The sequence below is a fragment of the Pristiophorus japonicus genome, unplaced genomic scaffold (genome assembly GCF_044704955.1).
Source record: "Pristiophorus japonicus isolate sPriJap1 unplaced genomic scaffold, sPriJap1.hap1 HAP1_SCAFFOLD_2382, whole genome shotgun sequence".
Lineage (NCBI taxonomy): Eukaryota > Metazoa > Chordata > Chondrichthyes > Pristiophoridae > Pristiophorus > Pristiophorus japonicus.
The window spans coordinates 5,122-30,700 of record NW_027252104.1 but is presented as its reverse complement, the minus strand read 5'-3'; the positions used below and the strand labels follow the sequence as shown (position 1 = coordinate 30,700).

The 25,579-nt window shown below is 45.3% G+C and overlaps 1 protein-coding gene across 1 annotated transcript; it reads right to left on the bottom strand.

Annotated features, from left to right (window-relative positions):
- Nucleotides 1-3,691: 3,691 nt before the first annotated feature.
- Nucleotides 3,692-25,221, bottom strand: LOC139245805 (A-kinase anchor protein 9-like; the record flags this gene model as incomplete). The annotated part of the gene is made up of 4 exons (XM_070871318.1): nt 25,134-25,221; nt 10,796-11,008; nt 4,791-4,826; nt 3,692-3,924 (listed from the first exon to the last, which is right to left on the bottom strand). Coding segments are annotated over exons 1-4 (570 nt in total), but the record flags the coding sequence as incomplete, so codon positions are not given.
- Between the last annotated feature and the right edge of the window lie 358 nt (nt 25,222-25,579).

Sequence of the window (25,579 nt, the reverse complement as noted above, 5' to 3'; positions counted from 1 at the left end):
GTGCAAGGGGGGGGAGGAGGAGGAGTGCAAGGGGGGGAGGAGGAGGAGTGCAAGGGGGGGAGGAGGAGGAGTGCAAGGGGGGGGGGAGGAGGAGGAGTGCAAGGGGGGGGAGGAGGAGTGCAAGGGGGGGGGAGGAGGAGGAGTGCAAGGGGGGGAGGAGGAGTGCAAGGGGGGGGGGAGGAGGAGGAGTGCAAGGTGGGGGGGGAGGAGGAGGAGTGCAAGGGGGGGAGGAGGAGGAGTGCAAGGTGGGGGGGGCGGAGGAGGAGAAGGGTGGGGCAGGAGGAGAAGGAGAAGGCAAGGAGGAGCAGGAGGAGGAGGGGAAGGAGGAGCAGGAGGAGAAGGGGAAGGGGGGGAGGAGAAGGGGAAGGGGGGGAGGAGAAGGGGAAGGGGGGGAGGAGAAGGGGAAGGGGGGAGGAGGAGGGGAGGGGGGGAGGAGGAGGGGAGGGGGGGAGGAGGAGGGAGGGGGGGGGAGGAGGGGAGGGGGGGGGGAGGAGGAGGGGGGGGGGGGGGAGGAGGGGAGGGGGGGGAGGAGGAGGGGAGGGGGGGGAGGAGGAGGGAGGAGGGGAGGGGGGGAGGAGGAGAGGGGAGGGGGGAGGAGGAGGAGGAGTGAAGGGGGGGGGAGGAGGAGGAGGAGTGCAAGGGGGGGGGGAGGAGGAGGAGTGCAAGGGGGGGGGAGGAGGAGGAGTGCAAGGGGGGGGAGGAGGAGGAGTGCAAGGGGGGGGGGAGGAGGAGGAGTGCAAGGGGGGGGGGGAGGAGGAGGAGTGCAAGGGGGGGGGGGGAGGAGGAGGAGTGCAAGGGGGGGGGGAGGAGGAGGAGTGCAAGGGGGGGGGAGGAGGAGGAGTGCAAGGGGGGGGGAGGAGGAGGAGTGCAAGGGGGGGGGAGGAGGAGTGCAAGGGGGGGGAGGAGGAGTGCAAGGGGGGGGAGGAGGAGTGCAAGGGGGGGGAGGAGGAGTGCAAGGGGGGGGAGGAGGAGTGCAAGGGGGGGGAGGAGGAGTGCAAGGGGGGGGAGGAGGAGTGCAAGGGGGGGGAGGAGGAGTGCAAGGGGGGGGGAGGAGGAGGAGTGCAAGGGGGGGGGAGGAGGAGGAGTGCAAGAGGGGGGGGGAGGTGTAGGAGTGCAAGGGGGGGGGAGGAGGAGAAGGGGAAGGGGGGGGAGGAGGAGACGGAGGGGGGGAAAGGAGAAGGGAGAGGGAAAAGGAGACGGGGTGGGGGGGGGGCGGAGAAGGTCGGGGGGGGGGGGGCGGCTGAACGGGCCTGGCCAGCCCAAGACTTTGGGCAGGGCCCGTCCTCAGCACCAGATTTACAGGTAGGTGGCGTTGGGTCGGGTCAGGTCCGGGGTCGGGAGCGCGGGTCGGGTCGAGGGGAGCGAAAAACGGGCGTCCAGGTCAGGGCTGCGCCGTTCTAGGCGCGGCCCGAAACTTGGGCCCTTAAGTGTTATCCTCGATATCCCTCAAATTTTTCTTATATTCCGATTTTGCAGATCTTACTACTTTCTTTGTATCCTTTGCGCTTCTTTATATCTCTCTGTCTGCAGGATCTCTACTGTTCTTTGCAAGCCCTTTCTTTTGGTTTATACTATCTCTCATTTCTCTTGTTGACCAATGCTGTTAAATTACACAAGTAGTGCTCTCCTTTAAGGGTATGTACATTCTACCAAATACTACTTTGAGCACCTCGCACTGTTTTCCCCCTCCCCGAGCCTGTTTCTTTTATTCTCCTTGTCTTTAATGGAGCTGGTCATTATCCCGCCATTCACACCTTATCTTTACCAAAGTTTTTCTAACTCCTGGCGTTACCATTTGAATTTGGGCCATCATCCCTTTTGTCTCTCTAATCTCTCCTGTCTTCCAACCTATCACAGACCTTCCCTTTTGATCTTTCTTCCCCTTCCCCTTTCAGTACTCATTAATAATCCATTCTTTCCGAACACTCGCCAGCGCTGACTAAGGGTCATTGACCCAAAACATTAACTCTGCTTTCTCCCCACACATGCTGCCTGACCCGCTGAGATTTCCAGCAGCTTCTGTTTTTATACTAAAGAAAGACTTACTGGGTTAATTCATACAGTCTTATCCCTACCCATCAATTTTCTCCTCTCAAAGACACAGACTCATGCTGGTGTGTGATTCCACAGGTGTCAGCAACCGCCTGGGTACATTGCCCAAGTGGGGATTTTTCATGTCTAAGTGCAGACAGCAAGGGCCTGAAATTCAGTGCCACTGGAAAGCTGGTGCTCCCCCCAACTTTTTGGGGTCATTAGCGCCGAAACTTTTTCGTGGCTAGGCCACCCCATATTCAGATCCAAAGTGAACAATTTGGTCCCAGTGCTAATGAACCCTTTCAAAGTGGATTTTTCAGCGGTGTGGCTGTCTTAATTTGAGTGTTATCACCACTGAGAAATTCAACATGCAGGTAAAGGTTTCTAATGAGCCAGTTGCTCCCTGGCCTCATGATGGCCAGGTTGTGCAGCATGAAGCAGACCACGACGATTATGGAGACCCGTTGAGGAGAGTACTGCAAGGTGCCACCAAAGTGCTCCAGACACTGGAACCCCTACTTAAGGATGCCTATGCACTGCTCAATGATATACCTGGTGGCACAATGAATGTCATTGTATGCATGCTCTGGCGCTGTCCTAGGATTCCGTAGTGGAGTGGACAGGGGATATCCCTTGTCCCCAAGCAGCCAACTGTAATCCTGATTGGAGCAGGTCAAGACGGCGGGCACACTGGTCTGGCACAGAATGAACGAATCATGGCTGCTGCCTCTCTGCACAGTACTGACGGTGACACCTTCTCCTGCATGCCGCCCTGTTTCTGAGCAGGTGTACCAGGTGTCGCCCCCCCAACACTTGTCCTATCCTCAGGGTGAACCCTGCCAAGCAGGTCTCTGCAGCCCACAGGCCTCCACTAAAGAGACAGACCTGAAAGTTGTACAAAAGTATGTACAAATCTCTGAGCAGCACTCAGCAGGTTTATTGGAGCCAAAACAATTAACAAAACTGTATGAAAAGCTATATATGCGGATGATGCAATCGGACATAAAAACAATAAAATTAACAAAACTATTTCCCTACCAAAGGGCCCCAAGCACGGCAACACTCCAGCAGTGTCGCACTCGAACACCGACTCGAATACCTAGCGTGGGTACTTGCCTGAAGAACTCCTACCTTTTTGGAGCTGAAAATCCCTGTCCTGGCCGCTTTGCAGCGGCCCACACGCTGCAGACTTCAATGCTGGAAACTTACCTTTACAGCAGCTTCACCCCGCCGTTTTCGGCAGAAGTGAGCACTGCTCAAATCCCCCCCCCCCACCTGAATATGGCTCGGGAAGGGAAAAGTACCCGATCGCGGCGACCGATCGATTTTTTCGATCGGCCGCCCAAACCCCACAGTAACCGTCCCTTCGGGGACAGTGAATTTCGGCCCCCAAGTGTCAGCAGAATATTCACCTACAGAGGGGCATCACAACTGAACCCAATCTGGTCCTCAGCAGTAAGCACATTTTTCCAGCAGTCACTGGATAGTGAACAGGAGTGAAAGCTTTGGTTGATTTTTCCCTTTTGAAACCATGACCCAGACTTCCAGATGCACGTTTCCTGAAAACAACATAGTTCAGCCAAGAAAAATTATTTTGTATGAAGCTCACTGGCACAAACTACTGAATTAAAACCACCAAAAGCAAGAGCATACATACATCCAAGAATTTTCTATTTTTCTCCAGCTGTTTTTCCAGAGCCACAATCTGCTGCTGTAGGTCCAGAATCTCAGCATTTTTTTCCTGTTCCATCTCTATTGTCGTGTTCACCTGCTCCTCTAATTCACTTTCTAGCATTTTCATCCGTTTTGTAAAGTCATTCTGTTCTTTCTCTGCCTGGCGCTGCACTTCCTGTTTTTCTTTCATGAGCTTTTCAGTCTCCTCTAGTAGTTCTGCACATAAAATAAAATATTAATTGTTGTGTTCACAATAGTAAGATAAACCATGTAACTAGTCCCAAGATGCTTGTTCTGTAATGGCACCTCCAAAAGCCTTGCCAAGACTTCCCATCACCTACCTCTGTCGCAAACATGAAGAACCACAATCATGAGAAGCATTTTATGTATTCAAGTTGTTAGAAGAGTGCAGAAAATTTGAAAAGACAGAATCCATGTTAGTTATGCTCAAATTATGCACCACAGCTAGTATGAATCCAATGTCAACCATCATCTTTTAAAAAAAATCTAATTGAGAGTTAAACCGGATTATCTTCAATAGGCTTTTGCTCTTAATATTTTATGAACCCTAAAAACATAGTGACACAAAGAGTGGCACTGAGTCATTATTTTCTCCCCATTTTGTACCATAGAAATGTTTCAGATGTTATAATTTATTACTTTGCTGAATTAAAATTGACAGAAAAATCCCTTTACATTGAAGTGATTGAAAACTTGTTTTCCCAACATAAAACTGATGGGAGAGCACTATCTGAATTTTATTTTTAAATTGTTTTTGAGATTAAATGTAACTGTTAGAAGATATACCATTTTTTAAAAAAAAAGATGATTTACTTTTCTCAGGGATTCACATTGCATCAATTAGTTGACAGGGCATCATGCTTATTTTAACTTGTTAAAGGTATGTTTCAGCAAATCAAAACTTATTATATGATGTGTTATTTGATTTTAAAGTTACACATTAATAATTCGATAGCCAAAAGAAGCAAGCATCCAGCCCAAAAGAATTGAAATCAGTACAACTCAATTCTCCAAATGTACACTATCTGATTGCAGATTGGCCATGCAGTATACAAACACACCTGCTTCTGGTGCTGCATCTGCAGCTTCAACTAGGCCTAGGAGAACAAAAAAGCACAGTAATTCAGATGCCATCTATAAAGCTTTCAACTTAGAATATCGTGAGTTTATAGAAGAAAGTATAGCAAAGAATTTTGTAAAATGAATTATTAGTAGTTGTATAGTTATATTATACATGCAATGTAAAAACATGAATATTAAAAAGTTGAACTTGATACATATTTTTTTAAAAGTTAATTTTGTCTCAACAAATTTACATACTTTCTTAAAATGAATACACTGTTTTCTTTAACAGCAAATACATTTATACATAGAAAATACCTCTACGAGCATATATAAACATTCAATTCTTTGTAAATAAAGCACACATTAAATCCCATTTTAAAATATGTAGTTGACCGCACAGAATTTTTGTTCCCACAGCACATTAATTACATTAAGTGTTCAAAATTAATTTCTCAAGCTTTACTGCTGATTAAAACTCATGAAAGGCTAACACAAACTATTTCATGGCCTTCATGAAAATTTAATACACGAGATTTCTTTTCATATTCAAATCTAAAACAATATATATACAAATGAAAGTTAAAATACCTTCCTTTATGTGTAGTTCTATTGTATTTCACAAGATCACAAGATAAATACAGATGAGGAAGGCCATGTGGCCCATTTTAGATCATCCATCAAGAGGAAACGACAGAGTCCCTCCCATGCATTCACAGTATCCAACATTCTTTACATTAAAGCTGCCATATAAACGCAAGTTGTTATTTTCATTTTGTCACCACCTTTCAAGGCTGAGGACCTCAAGTTTCTCAAATCTTTCCTCAGAATTACCACCCTTGTGGTTCTTCTGGACTACATCTTGGACATGACGCATGTTTCAGTGACTAAAACTGAACACAGTACATGCTGCCACCAGACCAAAACACCATTCTGTTTCAGCATGACCTCTGATTTCTACTCTATTTATATATACATTTTTGACAATTTTAATTTTGTTTTTCAATCCAAGCTGATTACTAAGTAGAATACCATAGTTCTCTCTACTCCAACATCACTCACCTAACAAAATATATTGATATAAAATACATTATGTAGAAGCACACATAACATTTATACATGGCATAAATAAGTATATTTTTTATAGATTCAAAGATTATCAATATCCACAATTTTTTTTGAAAGGGCTCTGGTCAGCATCCTCTAAGGCCAATCAAGTTGCAATTCGATCAGGGAACAGATCAATGAAAAGGGAATGTCAATATATTAAACCAAGGTGATCCAAAACTCAGTTGCCCATGTCCTAACCCGCACCAAGTCTCGCTCTGGAACTCCCTGCCTAAACCGCTCAGTGTCTCTACCTTTCATTCCTCGTTCAGGACTCTCCTTAAAACCTACTTCTTTGACCAAGCTTTTGGTCACCTGCGCTAATTTCTACTTACGTGGCTCGGTGTCATTTTATCTCATAATACTCCTGTGAAGCGCCTTGGGACGTTTCACTACGTTAAAGGTGCTATATAAATACAGGTTGTTGTTGGTGTTGAAGTAGAGAAAGGGAAAATATTTCCCCCAAGGGTATCACTCATATAATAGAAGAAAATAATGGTCTAATTTTGTTTTGTGTGTTAGTCAATGCAGAAAAATTAGATTCTGCAATGCAACTGGATCTCTGGAAGTTTCCTGCATTTTATTGATTTTGGGAATAGTATGCTCATGCTATCGATGACACTCCTTCAATACAAAAGTGCCTATAGAAACACATTCCAATTAACATCTAGTCCTGTGAAGACTTCGGTTTGGATTCCCCTAGTCTTGTGAAGCTTAGATCCTAGTTTTGGGTAGCAACCAAAGTGGAGTCTTGAGATGGAACACTAATAATCATGATAAATTATCTTTGCTGATGTGCATTCAAGGCCTGGAAAAAAAGACTAAACTTTCCACTGGACAATGCTCCAGTACTGTTGCAACACAATACTAAGAAGTGGACCCAAACAATCAAAACCACTAACTCCAGATTCAATAAACCTATCCCAAATGCCAATGAGTTTCTTGTATTAAAGGACAGCATCTCAAACTTGTGGAGTAAGGGTGAGCTAGGCACCACACATAGCATTTTTTTTTAAATTTGTTGCTGGGATATGGGTGTCGCTGGCAAGGCCAACAGTTATTGCTCATCCCTAAATGTCCTTCGAGAAGGTGGTAGTGAGCCATCTTCTTGAACCGCTGGAGTCCTTGCTGTGAAGGTATTCCCACAGTGCTGTTAGGTGGAGAGAGTTCCAGGATTTTGACCCAGTGACAAAGAAGGAACAACGATATATTTGCAAGTCAGGATGGTGTATAACTTGGAGGGGAACTTGCATGTAATGGTGTTTCCATGCACCTGCTGCCCTTGTCCTTCTAAGGTGGTAGAGGTCATGGGTTTAGGAGGTGCTGCCGAAGAAGCCTTGGCGCGTTGCTGCAGTGCAGCTTGTAGATGGTACACACTGCCGCCACGGTGCACCGGTGGTGGAGGGAGTGAATGTTTAAGGTGGTGAATGGAGTGCTAATCAAGCGGGCTGCTGTTGTTGGAGCTGCACTCATTCAGGCAAGTGAAGAGTATTCCATTACACTCCTGACTTGTGCCTTGTAGATGGTGGAAAGGCTTTGAGGAGTCAGGAGGTCAGACACTCACCGCAGAATACCCAGCCTCTGACCTAGTCTTGTAGCCACAGTACATATGTAGTTGGTCCAGTTAAGTTTCTTGTCAATGGTGACCCCAGGATGTTGATGGTGGGTGATTCGGCGACGGCAACCCCATGAATGTCAACAGGCGGTGGTTAGACTCTTGCATGTTGGAGATAGTCGGTGCCTGCCACTTGTGTGCGAATGTTACTTGCCACTTATCAGCCCAAGCATGAATGTTGTCCAGGTCTTGCTGGACATAGGCTACTTCATTATCTGAGTTTCTGCATATGGAACTGAACACCGTGCAATCATCAGCGATCATCTCCACTTGTGACCTTATGATGGTGTGAAGCAGCTGAAGATGGTTGGGCTGAGGACACTGCCTTCAGGAGTTCCTGGAGCGATGTACTGGGGCTGAGATGATTGACCTCCAACAATCACAACCATCTTCCTTTGTGCTAGGTACGACTCAAGCCAGTGGAGAGTGTACCCCCTGATCCCCACTGACTTCAATTTTACTGGGGCTCCTTGATGCCACACTGAGTCAAATGCTGCCTTGATGTCAAGGGCAGTCACTCTCACCTCTGGAATTCAGCTCTTTTGTCCATGTTTGGACCAAGGCTGTAATGAGGTCTGGAGCTGAGTGATCCTGGCAGAACCCAAACTGAGCATCGGTGAGCAGGTTATTGGTGAGTATGTGATGCTTGATAGCACTATTGACAACACCTTCCATCACTTTGCTGATGATTGAGAGTATACTGATGGGGCGGTAATTGGCCGGATTGGATTTGTCCTGGTTTTTTGTGGACAGGACATGCCTGGGCAGTTTTCCACATTGTCGGGTAGATGTCAGTGTTATAGCTGTACTGGAACAGCTTGGTTAGAGGCATGGCTAATTCTGAAGCACAAGTCTTCAGCACGACAGATATATTATGCTTCAAGGGGAGGCACCGAGTAGTAGCCAAATATAAAAGACTCATTGTCAATTAACATACATCCAGCAGAAAAAGATGGAGGGGAAATTTGTTTTAAGGAAATCATCATAGGCAGTCCCTCGGAATCGAGGAGGACTTGCTTCCACTCCCTAAGTGAGGTCTTTGATGGCTGAACAGTCTGATACAGGAGCCACAGACCCTGTTACAGGTTGGACAGATATTCGTCGGTGGAAGGGGTCGGTAGGGCTGGTTTGCTGTGCGCTCCTTCCGCTGCCTGCACCTGGCCTCTTCATGCTCCTTGCATCTAGACTCACCTCGGGCGGTCTGCGGCCATGGTCTCCCAGGTGTCAGTGGTGATGTCGCACTTTACCAGGGAGGCTTTGAGGGTGTCCTTATAACGTTTCCGCTGTCCTCCTTTGGCTCGTTTACCATGAAGGAGCTCCGCATAAAGCATTTGTTTAGGGAGTCTCGCATCTGGCATGCGTACTATGTGGCCTGCCCAGCGAAGCTGATCGAGTGTGGTCAGTGCTTCAATACTGGGGATGTTAGCCTGGTCGAGGACACTGATGTTGGTGCACCATTTTGTCAGGAGTAGGGTACCGCTGGAATTGGCTTTCCCTATCCCCTCTCTGCCAATCACACCTCCCCAGAGGGCTGTGTCTTTGCCAACCCTGGCATTAAAATCACCCAGGAGGATCAATTTGTCGCCCGTGGGGACACGGGACAAGGATGTCGCGAGGTTGGAATAAAAACCCTCTTTAGCCTCATCCGTTGCATCGCGTGTGGGGGCGTACGCACTGATGACTGTGGCACATTGGTTCCGAGATAGGGTGATACGGAGAGTCATGAGGCGTTCGTTGACCCCACAGGGGGAGTCTTTGAGGTGGTTGACCAGCTCATTCTTGACGGTAAAGCCGACTCCATGAAGGCGGCGTTCTGCCTCTGGTTTCCCTTTCCAGAAGGTGTAACTTCCACCATGTTCCTTCAACTGGCCTTCCTCTGCTTAGGGCGGCGATGTCAATGTCAAAATGTCTGAGTTCCCGGGCAACTGTGGCGGTGCGGCGTTCCGGCCTGTTGGGATTGTCCATGAGGATCCCGACATTCCAGGTCCCGAACTTCATACTGACTGAGTGGAAGATGCCTGTGCGTGAGTTCTTTTAACGTGGGCAATCGCACGGGCTTAGCTGAACAAGGTCTTGGTCCAGTGGCAAGGGGGTCCAAGACAACTGGAGACCAGGCGCAGCTTGATAAGCCTAATTGCCTACGGCGAAGCATTGGCCGCAAGCTCGGCGCCGGGTAGGGCCATTGATGGTAGATGGCCCGAGGCTAGGTTGGGGGAAAGGCCTTAGGAAGGTGACTTCCAAAGTTATTTTAAAAGATTAAAAGTTGATAAAGGTTTCCAATTTATTCCAAAAGTTTCTAAAATATGTTAAAAACGTTTTAAGAGGAGACAGCAGAAGCAGCTCTGCAAAAAAGTTAATGCCGGGGCACTTAGAGACCCAGCTAAGAGAGCCTTATACAGTCAGCGCCTCACAACCAATCTGGCGTGCCTTGATGACCCCAAGATGCTGAATTCCCTTAGCGCTTGGTCTGCCTTCCAAGCCTCTATAACCAGTGCCTGTGAAGAGTTACTTGGTCACTCAACCAGAAAACATCAGGACTGGTTAGATGAAAATGATCAGAAGATCGAAGAACTAATAGATCGCAAGCGCAAAGCATTTCTGAGCATCAAGCAAGTCTAACTCGGGAGCTGCAAAACAACATTACAGATGGCTCAAGGCTCAGGTCCAACAAAAAACTCGGGACCTAAAGAACAGGTGGTGGATGGAGAAAGCACAGGAGATACAACAACTGGCCGACAGCCACGATATGCGAGGATTCTTCATCACAGTCAAGGCCACCAACGGTCCAAACTCCCAAGGCCCCACCCCATTCCTGGCCAAGAATGGGGAAACACTCATCAAGGACACTGAGGCTGTCAGGGCCCGATGGAAGGAGCACTTTGAAGATCTCCTCAATCAAGACTCTGCCGTTGACTCAAGATCCACGGCGCGGCCCTGGACAACGTGATCATTTCATAAATTATGGGAAACTGCAGACCTCTATGCCCAGCTGGCAAAAGGGAAAGAGATGGCACCTAGGAGGAGCCATTTTAAAATAATACATGAGAGGCAATTAATGGACCAATGCTCTCGTGCTCCAAACATTTGAATGGATATGGCTTCCACAATTTCCTCCCACTGGGAACCTGAGCTTATTCCAGCAGTATACAGAAAATGTAAATGAAGTATATGAAATAATTACTTCTCGACTTTCAACAACCTTGATAATCTGAACCCAGTGTTCCTGCTGAGAATTACAATAATTGTAAGCAACTCAAGTCACTTAAATTAGACAATACGTACGGAGCTCCACGGTTCCTGCATTTTCTTTCATTGCAACCTGTTGTCTTGTGATCAATTCCCTCTCTTGCTGAAGTTGTTGTCGCTCCTCTTCTAACTCCTGTAGACGGCTACTTGTGTGTTGGAGCTCCTGCTCAATCTGATGCTGGATCTCAGCTTTCTCCTGAACCTGCCTTTCCAAGTTAGCTTTCTCTTCAGTGTAACCATCAATGATGCCTGAATAAGAGATTTTAAAAAATCAGAATGAAAAATTCCTGCATACAAGGGATAATAAAATGACAAAACACAGCAGAGGTAATAAAAGAGAATACTTTCAGACACTGGAAGCACAGCAACAAAAAACCCCACTAATCCCGGGGAGACTGAATTATGCAATAGGTTAGACACGTTCATTCCTGGAACCTGGCTTTATATTCTTAGACCAGACCGATGGGATAAAAGTATGCTGGCAGTAATGAAATTCAGGTCCCAGTTGGTATGGGTCAAAGTACAAAACTGCTCCACAATGGGAACAAAATCAGTAATTTCATTGACAGACAACATACAGAAAAAATACAGTTTGAGAATCATTCTAAAAACAGCTAGGACTTCATGAATATACAAAAGGACAGAGATGTAATTGTAAAACTACAATGCATCAGAAAGAACTTGCACCTGTTAGCATCTTTCACATCCTCAGGATGATCCAAAGTACTTCATAGTCAATTTGTGCACAGTAAGATCCAATTACATAAAATTAATGTTTTTAATTGTGTTACTTGAAGAAGAAACATTGACCAGGACACCAGGAGAAAACTCTGCTATACTTGTATTAGTTGCTTGAATTTAATTTTTAAATGGAAGATTTTTCATCAATGTTGAGCAGCTTAATTTTTTAGGCATGCTCCAATTTAATATTTAAGCGGTCAATATTGTGGTCAGATAAACAATAATTTCATCGACTGACAAGTGGAAGGATCACTATCATTTAATCTAAATATTTAATTTATTAAAAAGAGAAGTATATTCCACTGAATTATCCATAGCCCTTAACTTCCCTTTTCTGTTTTCATAGAGCATATGTAGGGAGGGAGAAGAACACTATTTTGAGGTAAAGAGGGGAGAGAAAAGACTGAGAATTATTTAATCATTCAAGAACAAAGCATTATTAGATGCGAATTTAGAAATCAGTTCCAAGTATGATTTTAAGGATGAGGCAAAATCTGTTGTCAATTTCGGTGGAGATCTAAAGATTAATTTTTAATATTTCTTGAGAACACCTTACTAGTTAGACATGTAAACAAATACTTGGATCTTTCTATGCATATCCATTTATAAAAGTGGGGTAAATAAATTGGGCATTTGAAGTACAGTTTTCATTACAGCTTCAATCATATAGCTTTAGAAAAAAAATCAGCAAATACTATTGAATAAAATGAGAACATAGTTGGCCTCTGATTACTCAGATCACTTTGTATTTCAATACAATTATCAGCATACTAAAAAATGCAAGTTATTAAATTATAACAGAATAGCTTTAGTAAGTCTGCATAAGGTTTACAACTTAGAAAACTACTATGCAATAGCTGCTATTTATACAATTAAGCATTATTATGAGAGACCCATCCATTCATATTCTCTCCCCTTGTGATTTTAAGTATTCTGATTATCTTATAATGCTAGTACCTTATTATTTTAGGTCTAATTTTGCAAAAAAAAATTAAGTATCTTATTTAGTTGAACCAGTCTATTATGAATTCTATCCAATTGCATATTTTTAATAAATCGCTGCAACTGAAGTGACAGGGTAACACTTTTTAAGTGAAAGTGGCAGCCATGAGTTCCAAGCATTATTTCCATAATCATGATTATACAAATCCTACTTTGAATGGTTAAAAAGTAGAATGAACACAATTTTGTATGTTCACATCAAGTTCCAACAAGCAATTAAAACTTTACACAACTAACATAGTTTTGCGAATGTTTGAAAATAAAATATTATACAAGTAATCCAATAAAAATTAATTTTAACAGCACATTTGTACAAAAACAATGCATAGTATTTTACATAGCACTGTACCCGCCCATCACACAAAATGACGATAAAGTCCTTTGCTGGGCCAGTCAAAAGCATTAGTAGAATCTAAGGCCAAGATTTTCCTTGCCTCAGTGGGTCCGGGGCAGGCGACTTCGGTAGCAGGTCCTGGCTCTGTTACTGGCTCCATCCCGCTCTGGAAAATGATTGTGTGTTGATAGGGTTTGTTAAGCCTTCCCGGTCCAGTCGGGTCTGATGACATCATTCATGCGCTTCATCAGCTAGTTTCCTTAAAGGGACCACAGCCAGCTTTCTTTTGACATTTGCACTGCCAGTGTTCTACAGCACTGAAGTGCTGCAAACACTGACAATGACTGCACAGAGGTGCAGGGCTACGCCGAGGTTCTCCCGATAGAAACATAGAAAATAGGTGCAGGAGTAGGCCATTCGGCCCTTCGAGCCTGCACCACCATTCAATAAGATCATGGCTGATCCTTCCCTCAGTACCCCTTTCCTGCTTTCTCTCTATACCCTTTGATCCCGTTAGCCGTAAGGGCCATATTGAATATATCCAATGAACTGGCATCAACAACTCTCTGCGGCAGGGAATTCCACAGGTTAACAACTCTCTGAGTGAAGAAGTTTCTCCTCATCTCAGTTCTAAATGGTCTACCCCTTATCCTAAGACTGTGTCCCCTGGTTCTGGACTTCCCCAACATCGGGAACATTCTACTCGCATCTAACCTGTCCCGTCCCGTCAGAATCTTATATTTTTCTATGAGTTCCCCTCTCATCCTTCTAAACTCCAATGTATAAAGGCCCAGTTGATCCAGTCTCTCCTCATATGTCAGTCCTGCCATCCGGGGAATCAGTCTGGTGAATCCTTCGCTGCACTCCCTCAATAGCAAGAACGTCCTTCCTCAGATTAGAAGAGCAAAACTGAACACAATATTCCAGGTGAGGCCCTGTATAACTGCAGCAAGACCTCCCTGCTCCTATACTCAAATCCCCTAGCTATGAAGGCCAACATACCATTTGCCTTCTTCACCGCCTGCTGTACCTGTATGCCAAGTTTCAATGACTGATGAACCATGACACCCAGGTCTCGTTGCACCTCCCCTTTTCATAATCTACCGCCATTCAGATAATATTCTGTCTTCGCATTTTTGCCCCAAAGTGGATAACCTCACATTTATCCACATTATACTGCATCTGCCATGCATTTGCCCACTCACCACCCAGTTTAGTGTCATCTGCAAACTTGGGAGATATTGCACTCAATTCCTTCATCCAAATCATTGATGTATATTGTAAATAGCTGGGGTTCCAGCACTGAGCCCTGCGACACTCCACTAGTCACAGCCTGCCATTCTGAAAAGGACCCGTTTATCCTGACTCTCTGCTTCCTGTCTGCCAACCAGTTCTCTATCCACGTCAGTATATTACCCCCAATACCATGTGATTTGATTTTGCACACCAATCTCTTGTGTGGGACCTTGTCAAAAGCCTTTTGAAAGTCCAAATACACCACATCCACTGGTTCTCCCTTGTCCACTCTACTAGTTACATCCTCAAAAAATTCCAGAAGATTTGTCAAGCATGATTTCCCCTTCATAAATCCATGCTGATTTGGACCGATCCTGTCACTGCTTTTCAAATGCGCTGCTATTTCATCCTTAATAATTGATTCCAACATTTTCCCCATTACTGATGTCAGGCTAACCGGTCTATAATTACCCGCTTTCTCTCTCCCTCCCTTTTAAAAATTGGTGTTACATTAGCTACCCTCCAGTCCATAGGAACTGATCCACAGTCGATAGACTGTTGGAAAATGATCAGCAATGCATCTACTATTTCTAGGGCCACTTCCTTAAGAACTCTGGGATGCAGACTACCAACCCGGGGGGATTTATCGGCCTTCAATCCCATCAATTTCCCTAACACAATTTCCCGCCTAATAAGGATATCCTTCAGTTCCTCCTTCTCACTAGACCCTTGGTCTCCTAGTACTTCTGGAAGGTTATTTGTGTCTTCAGAACCAAAGTATTTGTTCAATTGGTCTGCCATTTCTTTGTTCCCCATTATAAATTCACTTGAATCCGACTGTAAGGGAACTACATTTGTCTTCACTAATCTTTTTCTCTTCACATATCTATAGAAGCTTTTGCAGTCAGTTTTTATGTTCCCGGCAAGCTTCTTCTTGTACTCCATTTTACCCCTCTTAATTAAACCCTTTGTCCTCCTCTGCTGAATTCTAAATTTCTCCCAGTCCTCAGGTTTGTTGCTTTCCCTGGTCAATTTATATGCCTCTTCCTTGGATTTAACACTATCCTTAATTTCCCTTGTTAGCCACAGTTCAACCACTTTCCCCGTTTTATTTTTACTCCAGACAGGGATGTACAATTGCTGAAGTTCATCCATGTGATCTTTAAATGTTTGCCATTGCCTATCCACTGTCAACCCTTTAAGTATAATTTGCCAGTCTATTCTAGCCAATTCACGCCTCAAACCATCGAAGTTACCTTTCCTTAAATTCAGGACCCGAGTTTCTGTATTAACTGTGTCACTCTCCATCTTAATAAAGAATTCTACCATGTTACGGTCACTCTTCCCCAAGGGGCCTCCCACAACAAGATTGCTAATTAGTCCTTTCTCATTACACATCACCCAGTCTAGGATGGCCAGCTCCCGAGTTGGTTTCTCAACATATTGGTCTCGAAAACCATCCCTAATACACGCCAGGAAATCCTTCTCCACTGCATTGCTACCAGTTTGGTTAGCCCAATCAATATGTAGATTAAAGTCACCCATGATGACTGCTGTACCTTTATTGCATGCATCCCTAATTTCTTGTTTGATGCTGTCCCCAACCTTACTACTACTGTTTGGTGGTCTGTACACAACTCCCACTAGCATTTTCTGCCCCTTGGTATTCCTTAGCTCCACCCATATCGATTCCACATCATCCAAGCTAATGTCCTTTCTTACTATTGTATTAATTTTCTCTTTAACCAGCAATGCCACCCCGCCTCCTTTTCCTTTCTGTCTATCCTTCCTAAATGTTGAATACCCCTGGATGTTGAGTTCCCAGCTTTGGTCACCCTAGAGCCATGTCTCCGTGATGCCAATTACATCATATCCATTAACTGCTATCCGCGCAGTTAATTCGTTCACCTCAATCCAAATACTCCTCGCATTGAGGCACAGAGCCTTCAGGCTTGTCTTTCTAACACACTTTGCCCCTTTAGAATTTTGCTGTAATGTGGCCCTTTTGTTTTTTGCCTTGGGTTTCTCTGCCCTCCACTTTTACTTTTCTTCTTTCTATCTTTTGCTTCTGCCCCCATTCTACTTCCCTCTGTCTCCCTGCATAGGTTCCCATCCCCCTGCCATATTAGTTTATCTCCTCCCTAACAGCACTAGAAAATACTCCCCCTAGGGCATTGGTTCCGGTCCTGCCCAGGTGCAGACCGTCCGGTTTGTACTGGTCCTACCTCCCCCAGAACCGGTTCCAATGTCCCAGGAATTTGAATCCCTCCCTCCTGCACCACTCCTCAAGTCACGTATTCATCGGAGCTATCTTGCGATTCCTACTCTGACTAGCACGTGGCACTGGTAGCAATCCTGAGATTACTACTTTTGAGGTCCTACTTTTTAATTTAGCTCCTAGATCCCTAAATTTGTCTTGTAGGACCTCATCCCGTTTTTAACCTATATCATTGGTACCTAAATCCACCACAATAACTGGCTGTTCACCCTCCCATTTCAGAATGCCATGCACCCGCTCCGAGACATCCTTGACCCTTGCACCAGGGAGGCAACATACCATCCTGGAGTCTCGGTTGCAGCCGCAGAAACATCTATCAAGTCCCCTTACAATTGAATCCCCTATCACTATAGCTCTCCCACTCTTTTTCCTGCCCTCCTGTGCAGCAGAGCTACCCACGGTGCCATGAATTTGGCTGCTGCTGCCCTCCCCAAATGAGTCATCCCCCTCAACAGTACCCAAAGCAGTGTATCAGTTTTGCAGGGGGATGACCCCTGCACTACCTTCCTTGCACTGCTCTTCCTGTTGTTCATCCATTCCCTATCTGGCTGTGTACCCTTTACCTACGGTAAGACCAACTCACTAAGCGTGCTATTCACGTTATTCTCAGCATCGTGGATGCTCCAGAGTGAATCAACCCGCAGCTTAAGTGCCGCAATGCGGTCTGTCAGGAGCTGCAGGCAGATGCACTTCCTACACACGTAGTCATCAGGGACACCTGACTTCCCACATAGTACAGGAGGAGCATAACACGAGTCCGAGCTGTCCTGCCATGACTTAATACACTTAAATTGGCAACAACAATGCTAAAGGTTACTTACCGATAAAGAGAAAGAAAAACTACTTACAGCAGCAGCCAAGTTCATGGCACCGTGGCTGGCTCTGTTGCACAGAAGGGCAGGAAAAAGAGTGGGAGAGCGATAGTGATAGGGGATTCAATGGTGAGGGGAATAGATAGGCGTTTCTGCGGCCGCAACCGAGACGCCAGGATGGTATGTTGCCTCCCTGGTGCAAGGGTCAAGGATGTCTCAGAGCGGGTGCAGGACATTCTGAAAAGGGAGGGAGAACAGCCAGTTGTCGTGGTGCACATTGGTACCAACGACACAGGTAAAAAAAGGGATGAGGTCCTACGAAACGAATTTAAGGAGCTAGGAGCTAAATTAAAAAGTAGGACCTCAAAAGTAGTAATCTCGGGATTGCTACCAGTGCCACGTGCTAGTCAGAGTAGGAATCGCAGGATAGCGCAGATGAATATGTGGCTTGAGCAGTGGTGCAGCAGGGAGGGATTCAAATTCCTGGGGCATTGGAACCGGTTCTGGGGGAGGTGGGACCAGTACAAACTGGACAGTCTGCACCTGGGCAGGACCGGAACCAATGTCCTAGGGGGAGTGTTTGCTAGTGCTGTTGGGGAGGAGTTAAACTAATATGGCAGGGGGATGGGAACCAATGCAGGGAGACAGAGGGAGACAAAAAGGAGGGAAAAGCAAGACAGAAAGGAGATGAGGAAAAGTGGAAGGCAGAGAAACCCAAGGCAAAGAACAAAAAGGGCCACTGTACAGCAAAATTCTAAAAGGACAAAGGGTGTTAAAAAAACAAGCCTGAAGGCTTTGTGCCTTAATGCAAGGAGTATCCGCAATAAGGTGGATGAATTAACTGTGCAAATAGATGTTAACAAATATGATGTGATTGGGATTACGGAGACGTGGCTCCAGGATGATCAGGGCTGGGAACTCAACATCCAGGGGTATTCAACATTCAGGAAGGATAGAATAAAAGGAAAAGGAGGTGGGGTAGCATTGCTGGTTAAAGATGAGATTAATGCAATAGTTAGGAAGGACATTAGCTTGGATGATGTGGAATCTATATGGGTAGAGCTGCAGAATACCAAAGGGCAAAAAACGTTAGTGGGAGTTGTGTACAGACCTCCAAACAGTAGTAGTGATGTTGGGGAGGGCATCAAACAGGAAATTAGGGGTGCATGCAATAAAGGTGCAGCAGTTATAATGGGTGACTTTAATATGCACATAGATTGGGCGAGCCAAACTGGAAGCAATACGGTGGAGGAGGATTTCCTGGAGTGCATAAGGGATGGTTTTTTAGACCAATATGTCGAGGAACCAACTAGGGGGGAGGCCATCTTAGACTGGGTGTTGTGTAATGAGAGGGGATTAATTAGCAATCTCATTGTGCGAGGCCCCTTGGGGAAGAGTGACCATATGGTGGAATTCTGCATTAGGATGGAGAATGAAACAGTTAATTCAGAGACCATGGTCCAGAACTTAAAGAAGGGTAACTTTGAAGGTATGAGGCGTGAATTGGCTAGGATAGATTGGCGAATGATACTTAAGGGGTTTACTGTGGATGGGCAATGGCAGACATTTAGAGACCGCATGGATGAACTACAACAATTGTACATTCCTGTCTGGCGTAAAAATAAAAAAGGGAAGGTGGCTCAACCGTGGCTATCAAGGGAAATCAGGGATAGTATTAAAGCCAAGGAAGTGGCATACAAATTGGCCAGAAATAGCAGTGAACCCGGGGACTGGGAGAAATTTAGAACTCAGCAAAGGAGGACAAAGGGTTTGATTAGGGCAGGGAAAATGGAGTACGAGAAGAAGCTTGCAGGGAACATTAAGGCGGATTGCAAAAGTTTCTATAGGTGTGTAAAGAGAAAAAGATTAGTAAAGACAAACGTAGGTCCCCTGCAGTCAGAATCAGGGGAAGTCATAACGGGGAACAAAGAAATGGCAGACCAATTGAACAAGTACTTTGGTTCGGTATTCACTAAGGAGGACACCAACAACCTTCCGGATATAAAAGGGGTCAGAGGGTCTAGTAAGGAGGAGGAACTGAGGGAAATCTTTATTAGTCGGGAAATTGTGTTGGGGAAATTGATGGGATTGAAGGCCGATAAATCCCCAGGGACTGATGGACTGCATCCCAGAGTACTTAAGGAGGTGGCCTTGGAAATAGTGGATGCATTGACAGTCATTTTCCAACATTCCATTGACTCTGCAACAGTTCCTATCGAGTGGAGGGTAGCCAATGTAACCCCACTTTTTAAAAAAGGGAGAGAGAAAACAGGGAATTATAGACCGGTCAGCCTGACCTCAGTCGTGGGTAAAATGATGGAATCAATTATTAAGGATGTCATAGCAGCGCATTTGGAAAATGGTGACATGATAGGTCCAAGTCAGCATGGATTTGTGAAGGGGAAATCATGCTTGACAAACCTTCTGGAATTTTTTGAGGATGTTTCCAGTAAAGTGGACAGGGGAGAACCAGTTGATGTGGTATATTTGGACTTTCAGAAGGCTTTCGTCAAGGTCTCACACAAGAGGTTAATGTGCAAAGTTAAAGCACATGGGATTGGGGGTAGTGTGCTGACGTGGATTGAGAACTGGTTGTCAGACAGGAAGCAAAGAGTAGGAGAGTAAATGGATACTTTTCAGAATGGCAGGCAGTGACTAGTGGGGTACCGCAAGGTTCTGTGCTGGGACCCCAGCTGTTTACATTGTACATTAATGATTTAGACGAGGGGATTAAATGTAGTATCTCCAAATTTGCGGATGACACTAAGTTGGGTGGCAGTATGAGCTGCGAGGAGGATGCTATGAGGCTGCAGAGTGACTTGGATAGGTTAGGTGAGTGGGCAAATGCATGGCAGATGAAGTATAATGTGGATAAATGTGAGGTTGTCCACTTTGGTGGTAAAAACAGAGAGACAGACTATTATCTGAATGGTGACAGATTAGGAAAAGGGGAGGTGCAACGAGACCTGGGTGTCATGGTACATCAGTCATTGAAGGCTGGCATGCAGGTACAGCAGGCGGTTAAGAAAGCAAATGGCATGTTGGCCTTCATAGCGAGGGGATTTGAGTACAGGGATAGGGAGGTGTTGCTACAGTTGTACAGGGCCTTGGTGAGGCCAAACCTGGAGTATTGTGTACAGTTTTGGTCTCCTAACCTGAGGAAGGGCATTCTTGCTATTGAGGGAGTGCAGCGAAGATTCACCAGACTGATTCCCGGGATGGTGGGACTGACCTATCAAGAAAGACTGGATCAACTGGGCTTGTATTCACTGGAGTTCAGAAGAATGAGAGGGGACCTCATAGACACGTTTAAAATTCTGACGGGTTTAGACAGGTTAGATGCAGGAAGAATGTTCCCAATATTGGGGAAGTCCAGAACCAGGGGTCACAGTCGAAGGATAAGGGGTAAGCCATTTAGGACCGAGATGAGGAGAAACTTCTTCACCCAGAGAGTGGTGAACCTGTGGAATTCTCTACCACAGAAAGTAGTTGAGGCCAATTCACTAAATATATTCAAAAGGGAGTTAGATGAAGTCCTTACTACTCGGAGATCAAGGGGTATGGCGAGAAAGCAGGAAGGGGGTACTGAAGTGTATGTTCAGCCATGAACTCATTGAATGGCCTACTCCTGCACCTATTTTCTATGTTTCTAATCACCAGCCAATCATTTACCCCCTTGGCTGTGATATCACCTTTCGATTTCTTTCTACTTCTTTTTTTGCCTTCTCACCCTGCTGGAGCTGCACCGGCTGGGCCTCATGAACTCCCCGGACATCCGACTGCTGAGCCTTTATAGGCCGCTGCCTCCTCGAACTCCCGCCTCACGAACTCTCCGGACACCCGACTCCTGAGCCTTCATAGGCTGCTGCCTCCTCGAACTCCCCACGACACCCTCCATGTGCTTATTCCCTTCCGATGGGCAGAAGACACTTCCCCAGGACACCAACACAGCCTGATTGCACATTGTACATAAGGTCATGAGCAGGGATGTCATCAGGAGGACCTGGGTGCAGTGGCGTAAACCTTTCCATGATCTCATTAGATCACAAAACATTAGTACAAAGCCACATCTGCCTTCATCCTGCTATGCCTCTCATTACATCCCCATCATTCTGCCTTCCCTATCATATCCCTGCACATCCTTACTCACACCAACTTACCTTGCACGTCTACCCATCTCTCTCTCTGTGTCTACATTATCAGATCCCCATGTCTCAGCCACCCCTCACATTCACCCTCATCCTAGTGCAATCATACCAACACCACACAAGGATAGCCACGTGTGTTATTTCCAATGTTCATGTAAAGTTTCTGTTAATGTGCTGTTAAACATCGAAACCTTTATTTTCAACATTTTCCGTTCTTGGACAAATTTGCGCCCAGTTTTGGAAGTAGCTTAGTGAATTGCAGTGACTGATGAGACATAATGGTAATCCCCATAATGGTGATGAGTGTGAAAGGAATGGCTTGGACATTGTAGGGATGCTTTATAATGTTGGTGTGAGCTGGTGCCAACTTGGTGCGTCATGTGGCAGCCACGGTATACAGCATCAAGTAAAGTAAATCCGGCCAAGGTGAGACCATCCCTGGCCTCCTGGGCAGCAATGTACTCGGGTGCTGATGCCCTCTGTCCTATGCAGCTTCAAGTGATTGTGGAGAAGGTTGGTGTTGTTATTGGTGTGGCTGGTGTTGATCGTGGTCGGATTCTGAGGATCAGGGTGAGACAGTATAAAGGGTACCCATGTTGATGGAAATTATGGCAGATGAAGTACAGATGACAGAAGCATTCTGTCAATGGTGAGAGTCCTTCCAATGAGGCTAGAGCGGGTGGACAGTAGAAAATAGAAAGCCTGCAGAATGTGTGCTGGAAATGGACTGAGAAACAGCTTGTAGCTGAGGAAACTGATGATCTGTCTGGTGGGAACTTTTACTGTATAAAGCTGTCAAATAATCACCTGGAGCAAGGGCCACTGAACTTACACCTCAGGTTGACAGCAGTGTTCCCGGAACAGCGTAGTTCCTGTGGCCATGAAGTTAAAGTGAAAAGGCAAGTTAAAAAGCCAGCTAATGATCGGTCAACTAGATGCTAATGTGTTTAATTGGGTCGCCCACCACTGCCTGTCAGGTCTGCTCAGCACCGACAGACCCGACATTGGGAAAGGCACGTTGAGGCAGGTAGACAGCAGGATCCCGACTGAGTCAAAAAAATCTCATTTCCCACCCGATCCGCCACCAATCCTGCCCACTGACCCTCTGGAAAATTCTGGCCTAATTGCTTGGCAGCCTGAACAAAGATCAAAAATAATCTTTTCACAGGATACTAAATTAACATAGTATCCCAAGGCTAAGTAATATGGACCTAGCATATGCTGATACAAGGCAAAAAGAATGAGAAACCTCTATCATTAACGCAGATTTCTTTGTTTAAACATGGTCACAGATCAATACTTTACCTCCAACTTAACTTTGCTCTTATACAAGAGTTAAGGAGCACAGCAAATATTAGCTAACCAAAATTAAGTGGTGGAGCAATGAAAGTTACCATTTAAAAGCAGTTTTAGTCCCAAATATATGGTAAATTGGATCGATAGACATTCTGTTATCAAATGTTCCAAGGTAGGTACGAGACCATTCATGAATACCCAGCTCCAACTCATCCCCAATTTAGGTTTGTCAGAAGAGGTTAGTAGCCACTAGTGACTCGACTTAGTTCCCTGAAACTTTGGTGTGGAATTGTACATGCTTGACTGTGTTTGCTGGAATTACGTCCCTTTGGTTTTACTGTACTAGATATAAGTATTTCAAGCTACTGAGCCGTTTGGACACTGAAATCATACGGACCAAGATAGTCTTGTTTGTCAAATAACTTTGACAGTATCTCATCCCCAAGGAGCAATTCAAAATCTGTGCTGGACCTTGGAAATAGTTGAGATAAGAGCTTTAGAACAATTGATCTTCAGTAAAAGCAACTGGAAACAAGAGAAAAACAAACTAGTAATAAGATCAGGAAAGAATTGCATCAATCCAGTGGAAGCTACCAAGAATTGGTTCAATATATTTTACAAATAACTAATTAAAAAACAGTATTGCAAATAGGACAGAGGGATAAAATTATAAAAACTCTAAGATATTGCAAAATAAGCATGGAAGATGGTGAGAATTTAAAATTACATTAGCAATCCCAGCCCTGTATATCCTAATCAATGGAATCAGTCACATGTAATAACAACTTGCATTTATTTAGCGCCTTTAACGTAGTAAAACGTCCCAAAGCATTTCACAGGAGCGTTATCAAATAAAATGTGACACCGAGCCATGTAAGGAGATATTAGGGCAGATGACCAAAAGCTTGGTCAAAGAGATAAGTTTTAAGGAGAATCTTAAAGGAGGAAATGAGGTTGAGGAGCGAAGTGGTTTAAGGAAGGGAATTCCAGAGCTTAGTTCCTTGGCAGCTGAAGGCACAGCCACCAATGGTGGAGCGATTAATATAGGGGATGCGCAATTGACCAGAATTGAAGGAGTGCAGGGTTGTGAGGATGGAGGAGGTTACAGAGATAGAGAGGGCGAGGCCATGGAGGGATTTGAAAACAAGGAGACAACATAAAAAAAAAAATCGAGGCATGGCTTAACCAGGAGCCAATGTAGGTGAGCAAGCACAGGGGTGATGGCTGAACAAGACTGGGTACGAGTTAGGATAGGGGCAGCTGAGTTTTGGATGGCTAAGTTTATGGAGGGTGGAAGATAGGTGTCCGACCAGAAGTGCATCGGAATAGTCCAGTCTAGAAATAACAAAGGCATGGATGAGGTACTGGACGATACATGATAACACTATACATGATGTCTAAAATAAACATCAGAAAAACTGAATTACTGACAAACTTCAGACAAATTTTGTCTCATCATAGAAATTACAGCAAAGGAGTCAATCATCCAACCCATTACGCAATGCCAGTATCAGAGTCTAGCAATATTGTGATTGGTTAATTCAGCAACAGTCAAGAAGGAGAGAACACCCAAAAAACCACAAAGGTCAATTTTGGAGGGCTCACTAAAGATGTAGCCTCGATGCCATTTACAACTCAGATAATGCCGCACAATTGGATTTAACTTTGATCTCCATGATTCCGAGCATACTCTTTAATTTCAAAATATGGACGGGATGTATACTCTTAGATCTAGATACAAATTTTATTTATATAAAATTGATGATTAAACAGCAAATAGTATAACACAGTAAAACGCACATTTCGCTACCCCCTTTGTTACATGAAGAATAAAGATACAGTGTGATTTCTCTTGACTGCCCTCTCCAAATGGCCTAGCAAGCCACTCAGTTGTAACACACCAATAATAATAATAAAACTGGATGGACCATCCGACATCGACCTCGGCACCTGCTTCGACACAACAATGACACACCCAGCAAAGTCCTCCTCACTAACATCTGGGGACTTGTGCCAAAATTGGGAGAGCTGTCCCACAGACTAGTCAAGCAACAGCCTGACAGTCATACTCATAGAATCATACCTTTCAGCCAATGTCCCAGACTACTCCATCACCATCCCTGGGTATGTCCTGTTCCACTGACAGGACAGACCCACTAGAGGTGGCAGCACAGTGGTATACTGTTGGGAGGGAGTGGCCCTGGGAGTCCTCAACATTGACTCTGGACCCCATGAAGTCTCATTGCTTAAGGTCAAGCATGGGCAAGGAAATCTCCTGCTGATTACCACCTACCGCCCTCCCTCAGCTGATGAGTCAGTACTTGGAAGAAGCACTGAGTGTAGCAAAGGCACAGAATGTACTCTGGGTGGGGGACTTCAAAGTCCATCACCAAGACTGGCTCGGTAGCACCACTACTGACCAAGTTGGCCGAGTCCTGAAGGACAGAGCTGGCTGACTTGGCCTGCAGCAGGTGGTGAGAGAAACACGAAGGGAAAAACCTACTTGACCTCATCCTCACCAATCTACCTGTCGCAGATGCATCTGTCCATGCAGTGATCGCTGCATAGTCTTTGTGGAGACGAAGTCCCATCTTCACACTGAAGACACCCTCCATCGTGTTGTGTGGCACTACTACCGTGCTAAATGGGATATTCAGAACAGATCTAGCAGCTCAAAACTGGGCATCCATGAGATGCTATGGGTCAACAGCAGCAGCATTATATTCCACTACAACCTTTAAACTCATGGCCCAGCATATCCCTCATTCTACCATGACTATCAAGCCAGGGGACCAACCCTGGTTCAATGAGGAGTGCAGAAGAGCATGCCGGGAGCAGCACCAGGTGTACCCAAAAATGAGATGCAACCTGGGGAATCTGCAGAGTACTACATGCATGCTAAGCAGCGGGGTAGCAGCATGCTATAAACAGAGCTAAGCGATCCCACAATCAACAGATCAAATCAAAGCTCTG